Source organism: Rhinolophus hipposideros (genome assembly GCF_964194185.1).
Source record: "Rhinolophus hipposideros genome assembly, chromosome: 19".
Taxonomy (NCBI): domain Eukaryota; kingdom Metazoa; phylum Chordata; class Mammalia; order Chiroptera; family Rhinolophidae; genus Rhinolophus; species Rhinolophus hipposideros.
The window spans coordinates 30602502-30611604 of NC_138065.1; the positions used below are offsets into that span (position 1 = coordinate 30602502).

Below are 9103 nucleotides of genomic sequence, written 5' to 3' on the forward strand. Positions count from 1 at the left end.
CAAAATAAACAAATAGGTACAGTGTAATGTTAATAATTTTATGTATATATGTGTGTGTGTGTGTGTGTGTGTGTGTGTGTGTGTGTGTGTAGAGAGAGAGAGAGAGAGAGAGAGAGAGAGAAAGCATCAAAAAAATGTATATACATTTTAAGAAAGGAAAAAACAATTAAAATTGTGATACTCAGTATATACCAATAACAAAAGATGAATACAAGTCATGTTTGACTTCTGCAATTACAAGAGGTACTCAAAGTGGTTCTCATCAGCATCCAGAAACTTCTGATTACGACAAACTACTGCTTGAGCAACGTTGACCAAAGTATCCACTTGTATATTTTTTGGCACCCAAGGTGTGTGTGTGTGTGTGTGTGTGTGTGTGTGTGTGTGTGTGTTTTCTTTCTTAGGAGAAAAGTATAAAAAGACTGATTTCCACTAACCCAAGACCAAGGCCAATGTTGTTATTTGACTCTTTACCCCCCAAACCAGGCATTCAGATGTTTATTGAATAATAACAGCTAATACTTACACAGCTTACCAAGCACTGTTCTGAACACATACATTAATATATATTAACTCCCAACAACCCCAGAGGCAAGTACTAGTATCGTAGTCCCCATTTCCAGATGAGGAAACTGTAGCCCAGCACAGCTGTGACTTGCTCAAGGATATTCAATCAGTAAGGAGTGGAACCAGGCATTGAAGGAATGCAGCACGGATTAGAGCATTCCAACTAGACACATTTGAGTCATCCCAATTTCTTAAAATTGAGAGGTTAATGATACATTGCAGCAGCGAGGAACTCAAGAAAAATACTTTTCTGTCTGCTACTTTGTAATACTCCATTCTGCCTTTCTTCAAAAGTGCTCAAAGCCTTTATCTCATTACTTCTGAATGCTGTGACAGGAAAATCCACAGATAGAAGGGCTGTAGTGCTCTATAGTTAGTTAAGTGAAAAGAAAATGATTTGGGCAGCAGAGGTACTCAGTCAAGAAAATTTCAGTTTTATTTGTTACAGGCCAAGCTACTTTCATTTCACAGTTATATTGCACCCAGTTTTTAACTTCTAAAACATCATGTATGTCATACTTTCTACATTGCCCCAGTGAATACAAAACTGTCAAAATTAAGAAGAAAGCATTAATTTGGGGTCCTTCCCATCTCCTTTGTGGTTAAAAGTGAAAAAATTTTTGAGTTAATCCATGATCTTCAGTTGTTCAAATACCACACATACTACATCCAACTCAGTAGCACACTTCCATCCTGATATAATGATTAAAACCTTCTAGATGTTTGTTAGGTTAAGAATTGAGTGTCCCTTCTCTTAACATTCCAAGTTCCTATTAATCAGAAACCAACATTCACAAAAGAAAGTTGAGACAGTCTCTGAATGAACCTGACCTTGCAAGGATAGACTGTAAAAGAACAAGAGCAAGTCTTTTAATGAATGGTTTCTATTTTCTAACACAATTACCTAAATATCTAGGAAAATGGCATCCCCAAAATAAACATATAAGTGTCACCTCACTAATTTTCCCTGATGTTCATTTCACCTCCAAAGATAAAACTTTCCATGTCAAAAAAAAATGGAAGCATTTTATGGAACAAAATCAAATTGCTGCCAGTCCTGTTATCTGTACCCTCTTCCTGGTTATTATTTCGGGTAGACAGACTCCAGAGGGTGAAGAGAGTTAAATACACTAAGAATAGTTCATGATGCGGTCAACTAAAAAAGCCAGTGAGGCAAAATACAAAAGTGCATTTGTGTTTTTTAAGTTGACTTTAAAGAATAAAAATGAGCCAACCAAGGTGCCTTGAAAACCTCCATCTCTACAGTGAATCTACTATGATTTTTTTTTTAGTAAAAAAAATAAATAGTTGTTATAAAATAACAGCAACAGAGGGTTTCTTTTTTGTTTGGGGGGGGGGGGTAGATAAACTAAAAAAACCCTGTGAGCAGGGAAAGCCCCTGGAGAGGACTGCTAAGGGAGAGAAGGTGAAAGTACACACTCTGGGGATCACCTCTGAAAACATTAGCCCTTCTCACCAGCTGTTTTCTGACAGCCTCACAAAAATCAGCCCCTTCTATAGGTCCATTTTTAGAACAGCAAACATCTGGGCATAAGATATCAAAACCAATTTCAGAAAAATTAGTATCCGGGTCCAGGGCAGGTTGCTCCAAGATATCCCACAATGGCATACTGAGCATCTGAATTATAAAGTTATTTAAGAAACTGCCTGTGGAAGAAGAAAACCCTGACCTCTCTGTCCCTCTTATAGATCTCCCATGTGGTAGGTGCCCTCCCAGCTCCCGAGGGCTGAGACAACCTTATCACAAGAGTTAAAAGAAGCCAGAGTCAAAAGCTTGTATAAACAAGCCTTGTAATACCAAGCTCAAACTTTGTTTAGATTCCTCACTAACAACTACCAAATCTTGCTTAGGTTCTTTCCTAATAAGCACTAACTCTTTGTCCTGTCAATTTGTCACAAATTTGTTTCTTTGTCTAAAAAATATAAAAAGGTGCCTGGTGGGATCATCTTTTTGAGCCTCATTTTATGATCTGATTATCATATTCTTCTCCCTGGTACATATATTAAATTGTTTTTCTCCAGTTAATCTAGTCTTGTGTCAATTTTATTATTTAATTATGAGTCCAGCAGGAAGAACTAAAGAAAGGAGGATTCTCCCCCTCCCTGACACTAATCACCCTCCTCCTCCCATTTATCCTGAGGTAAAATAAAAGTATTTTTATTTACATCTAGGCTAATTAAATGCAATGGTATCATTTAGGACCATATCAAAATCTTACTATCTTATTTTTATCACCATTTCTGGAGTCTCCCACAAATGTAGGATATTAAACATGCAACTGTGGGAATATAGGGCCCAACACACAAACTGTGAAGAGTTTAACAATTCATTTTATTTTGAGCCCCATGTTCAAATTTGCTATCAAAACCTAAATTTGTGTTTCTGAAGGTGTGTTTGCAGACCACTTGCATCAGAATCCCCAAGGAAGTTTCTGTTTATAGTCTTAGGACCCATCCACTAAAGTTAATCAGGGGAATACCGTCTGAGACATCTTTTATTTTAATTTGATTTGAATACATACTTAAGTTTCAGAGTCACTAAATTAAACCCACTGACTTCTTTGCTATGCTGTCCCCAGGGTATCTGTCCAGATGGGATGCCAGTCCCTCCTCCCTTCCAACCTAAGTTATTTCCTAATTAGACGCAGTAGTTAACAAACTCTATAGCAACAGCAAGTCGTTTAAGAGGAAGCAAGACATTAGGAAAGATCAAAGTCCTTGAACGATTTTAAGTGCTTCAGGGCCTCTAACACATCCCGGAGGCAATCATGTCAAGAAGTCTCAGGACCAAAAACGTGCTTCTTCACCGTGAGCACAAGCGACATCTCCGGCAACTTCCCGTCAACCCTCAGATACCATTTCCTTTAGCGACCCCAGCCCCACGTCGAGCACATTCCTTACTTCTCCAGAGTGGCCTCACGACTGGTGTGGAAACATTTCACATACAAAACCACACGCGCGCAACACACACAGCGTGTGTGTACACTGCAGTTCCCTGGCCTCCTCAGGCTCCTGGGGCACCCTGCCTGCGCCCCCTCCTCCATCCCTGCATCCCTGCATCCCTGCATCCCTCCATCCCTGCATCCCTAACTGGGGCTCTGAGCCACAGCTGCCCAGCCCCCAACTCAGAGAAACTTGACCCACTCCTCGGGTTAACCCGCCCCCCAAGCCCGGACCCCCGGGGCCCCCAGGCCCTCCCCCCGGAACTCCGGCCTCCGACGCCCTCGGCCCCGGGACCCCTGCCGAGTCCTCGCCGCCCCTCCCCCAACCCTCGGGGACGTCCCCCCGCAGCATCGCAGAGCCCGCGGGCGCAGGCCCAGCGGCCGGGCCACGAGGTCCTTCTCTCACTTCACGCCTCCTCCCGGGTTGTTTTGCAGGGCAGGGGTGCGGTCCACCCTCCGGTTTGCCTCTCCGGCCCTCGCTCCTTCGCGCTGCCCTTCTTACCCGCCTGCAGCCCGGTCTCGGCGACATCGCCGGCAGGGCCGCGCTGGGCCCCGCCATCGCCCGTGGGGGCGGAGGGACAACTGTGGCCGTGGGAACCCTTGATGTCGCGGAAGAACTTCTGGGTTTCGTGCAGGTTCTGGCGCAGCCGTCCCAGGTAGCGGCGGTAGCGGCCGAAGCCCCGGCACAGGTCCCGGATCGTTCCGCCGCCCCCCGGGCCGGGACCCGACACGGGTTCGCTCCCCCACCGCACCCCGTCGGCCTCCATCTCAGCCGCTCGGTCTTTGCAGCTCGGTCCCCGGCCCGCTGGTCTGGCTTCCCTCTTCCCCGCCCCCTCCCCCCAGTGCTTGAGGGAGGAGGAATCTGCCTCCTTAACGCCCCCGCCTGCAGTCGGCCGGGCTCCCAACTCCGTCACCGCCGTTGAAAACAGACCAGCCCGCCGTGCGCTGCAAACGGAACTTTTATCTCCACGATCCAGAGGAGTGAGGGAAGGATCACTGGAGCGCTCTGGAGCTGCAGTGTCTCCTGGGACTTGTAGTCTAAACCCGAGACAGTGACTGGGATTCATCCCAGTTTGGTATAAACCTCGTAAGTGCTCTTACCCGTTCTCTCTCCTCGCTTAAAAACGTGTTCCTAATGCAATATATAGATGATGTATTACAGAATTGTACACTTGAAACTATATAATTTTACTAACCAATGTCACCCCAACAAATTTAATAAAAATAATTTTTTTGAAAGTGTTCCTACTGTCTACATTAAGTGTCCTTGAGCAGAGAGGAGCTGCAGGACCCAGACGCCAGCAGAAGTGGGATGCCTTACTGAAATCACAGCGAAAGATTTTAATAGCAAAGAAAAGGAAGAAAACAAGACCGAGGCCAGTAATGTCTCTATGGCTACCTTAAATGTCTCTGACTTTCTGGATACAGTAGACTCTGGAGAATGAGCTGGAAATAGGAAAAGGAAATAGGGAAAGCTCTCCTGTTTGTATTGCGAGCACCTTTGCCTATTTTCCTTCTCCAGGTGTGGAAAAGGGGATTGTAAAGCGTCGTTGAAGAGCTTTTAACTGAAGTTCAATTGGTTTCTTGAACTAGAGGGACTGAACTGGGTAAGGGGAACTTGAGGTTTGTAGCCTTCCAAACCAGTTCTAGTTATCATAACTTGGTTCTGCTAATATAGACTTTTAGTCGCACAGACTGTCACGGAGCCCTGAACATAATTACAGAAGAGACAAACTTGACAACCTACTTTCTCTCCCCTCTTCTCCAGGCACAGAGCCCTTCTGTGTTTTTTGCTGTGGAAAGACCCCATGTTCACCCAGGCCAAACCTCTTCTGCGACAGGCTGAATGGAGGAGACTGATCTTAGGAGGAGACTTGAGTATGAGTCTGAAATCCACCAATGCCTTGTTTGTCTTGGGTCCTATGAAGTAAGGGTTTGGACTAGTTGATCTTTAAATCCCTTGGGCTCTAAAAATTTGAGTCTTGCTTCAAAATCTTTGCTTCTGTCTCCCAACAAGTTATCCCTCCAGTGTAAGTGCTCTTACCTAAGTAATGTCATTATAATCTGGATTAATTCAATGTAAAATGTGAAGGCTTTACATTTTAGCATTTTATAAAAACAAGTCACTGGTTCATACGAATCTCTGGTAAATGCCTTTGAAGTCTCCTTGGTAACTAGGGAGCCTCAAGCTCCTTCTCATGTACTCCCTGTTACTTGTTCACATATTCTTCACTGACTACTCCTCATCTTTGCAAGACCCGCCATGCAACCTGTGAAAGGCTCAGTAAAACAAATGAAAATACAAAATGGAAAGTTTAATACAAGATGGTTGCTACTATCTAAAAGAAGCAGCAGCAGCACTAACAAAGCAATGTGTGATGACTTCCAGCAAAGGAGATCAGATGAAAGAGTACTTGGTGGGCTGGAGCAGCCCATAAAAGGAATTGGGAATTAATATCTATCTTGAAAATGGAGGGAAATTTAGATAGGTGGAAGTAATCAGGGAGGGAATCATGTCAGGTAAAGGTCATGGAACTCATCCTTTTAAAAACTATTTATTAGCACTTTATATTTATATTTTAAATAAGTAACTTTTTAAGACTATGGCATAAAATTCAAATGGCGCAAATGGTATACGAAGGAAAACTAAGTCTTCCTTCTTCTCCCTGTCTCCCAGTCACCAAGTTCCCTCCCAAGAGGGGACCACTGTTACAGATATATACACTATATAGATACATATTTCTAAACACAAATGATAGTATTCTATACTCACTCTATTCTGTCCTTACAGACTCTTCCACATCAGAACATAAACATCTGCCTCATTCTTTTTAATCATATAATATACTTCCATATGGATTGGAATGTTTTATTTAACAAGTCCTCTGTTGCTGGACCATTAGGTTTTTGCAGTCTTTTGGTGTTACAAACAATGCAGCAGTAACTAATCTACATACATAATTTTTAATATGTATGAGTATGTCTCACCCCCATTTTTGATCTGCTGAGGAAAGTGATCATTTGTTTCCTGCTATTTAGAATCTTAAAGGTTATGAATGACAATGAATGCTTCCTAAGTCACAATCATAAACAAGTAAAAATACATATTTTATTAAAATGTCCAATTCTAAACACAAATAGGGAAAAATAAAGGTTTGAATGGTAACAAGAGAGGATTTAAATTAGTATAGGAAAGTATTTCCCAAAAGTGATGAGAGTCATAAATGCCATAAATGCCATAAAAGCCATACATGAAGATGATCTACTTTTGTTGCCTCCTAGACTACCACTAAAATGTCAGTAACTGGATTTTTAAAAGTATAAACCCACAATACTGAGAAGAGCCAGTAGCAGAAACAAAAACAACAAAAGAAGTAGAAGCTGGAAAGCAAATGGACAAGTATTAAGTTACCACCCTGGAGAAACCTGAATCTTAAATCCAAAGTGGGAAAAACTTGAGACCCCATGTGTCTTCCTTCTGCTTGTGAAAATAAATATTAGGTTGGTGCAAACGTAATTGCGGTTTAAAAGGTTAAAAATAACTGCAAAACCCACAATTACTTTTGCACCAACCTAATATATACATAAAATTTTTAAAAAGCTGAGAACCAACCTGATTAATACTGCAGAATCCCTCAATTCTCAGGAACCGGTGGCAGTAGGTATCCCCAAATGCCTACTGTGGAGGTAGGTATAGAACAGCAGGGCTGCCATATACAGGTTGTACTCTGGGCAGGGATTAAAACAAGGCTTTTGCAAGCTGTTTACGAGCAGTTAGATCTCCAAGTCATCTCTATCTTCTGTAATTTTTCCCCCTCCTTCCAAAAGAAGACTGAAGTCTTTATTCTCCAGAGTGGGTTAAATATGAGGTGTCTGTATAAACAGGAGATTAAGTGAATTTATGAACATTGAATGCTAAGATTCCCAGCCTTCTTCCTCCACTCAGTTCCTAGATCTCTGGCTACCAGATGTATATCCTTCACAGAGGCAACTTGAAGTGTCTTCTTCAAGGGAGAAGCCTAAGAGAAAAGCCCAAAGATCTTGACATCAGAGCAAGAGATTTTTGTCTGACTCGTTCACTGCTCTATTCCAGCACCTAATAGTTCCTGTCTCTTAGTAGGTGCTCATTAGATATTTGTTGAATGAATGAATGTTCACTGTAGGCATTTTTTGAATTGAATACACTGTAGGTGTATTCAGGAAAGCACAAGGGAGAACATAGAAACCACTCATATTTCTATCCAGAAAGAACCAACAGGTTATATTTGTATCTATTAATGTTGGTCCTCATTGGAGGTAGAGGGATAGATGAAATACACATTAGCCTTTCTAACTTTACTTTTCTATGACAAATTCTTCTTGGTTAGATAATTCTAGAGAGGTTCTGAAGACTTGGTCCTCATGTTCATGTAGATGGAAATCAGGTACTTTTTGTGGAACAACAAAAGACATTAACATTTAATTTATCCATGTATATCAGAGACAAGTTAAGTATTAGAAAATATGACTATTCTCTATTGTGCAACATAAAATCACAATCACTAATCCAAGAATTAAGAAACCCACAAAAGAAAAATACAGCAATTAAACACTTTTCAAGTTTTCCATAGATATTTCTTTACTACTGTTCAATTGTTGTCATCTTCTAAAGTTTTCACTAACAGGCAAGTGACATTAGGCTCCAAAGAAAAGAGGAAAAATTGTAGAAAGAAAGATGAGATAATACAATTGGGGAAAGATTACCATTATCAAGGTTAGCAGGAGAACATACCTTCTTCCAGCTCAAAACTGATTTCCAAGGGGACATGTTCGAGAATCCTTGTTCTAGACAATCTTGCCCTCTGCTTATTCTGTGTATTCTGACAGTGTTGCAGTGCAGTGCTTCTCGAACTTAAATGTGCACAAGAATCATATGGGCCTCTTGTTAAATCCATCTCTAATTCATAGGTCTGGGGCGGGGCTTAGGATTCCACATTTCTCACAAGCTCCTAGGTGACTCCAATGCTGCTGGTCTGTGGCCCACACTCAGAAGCAAGGTCGTATGGAGACACAGGAGTCGGCAAATCCTCACAGTTAAGAAAATAGGTCTTGAGAGCGGAGAAGGAGAAGAAACTCATGGATGTCAAAATAGGGGAGTTGCCAAGGTAGATACTGATGCTGGATCTCACCCCTAAAGGCATTGCTGGAGCGTTTCCAAGAGGTTATTACCGGTATTACAACACGTATGTCAATGTGAAGACTGGGAGCGACGCTGGGGTTTCTACGGTAGCTTACGTGCTTTTCAACTACTGAGTTCTCACAAGGAACTCAAACGCGCGCGGCGATGCAAGTTCCATTGAATAGGGCTCAGTGTGGAGGACACACTCTGCATTCCTGACCATGACCTTTGCCCAGCACCCCTGGATCCTTTCGTATCCTGACACTTAATAAAAGATGACTGCTTTGGGAAAGGCAAGAAGGAAGGAAGGAAGGAAGGAAGGAAGGAAGGAAGGAAGGAAGGAAGGAAGGAAGGAAGGAAGGAAGGAAGGAAGGAAGGAAGGAAGGAAGGAAGGAAGGAAGGAAGGAAGGAAGGA

At 42.2% G+C, this 9103-nt stretch overlaps 1 protein-coding gene across 1 annotated transcript in view; it reads right to left on the reverse strand.

Moving 5' to 3' along the window:
• Positions 1-4492, reverse strand: part of DSTYK (dual serine/threonine and tyrosine protein kinase) — a 51942-nt gene extending 47450 nt beyond the window's left edge. Inside the window, exon 1 of the mRNA XM_081025966.1 lies at positions 4033-4492. Coding sequence (XP_080882092.1) covers positions 4033-4297 — 265 coding nt within the window. The 5' untranslated portion in view covers positions 4298-4492. The remainder of the gene's footprint in view (positions 1-4032) is intronic.
• Positions 4493-9103: the final 4611 nt, after the last annotated feature.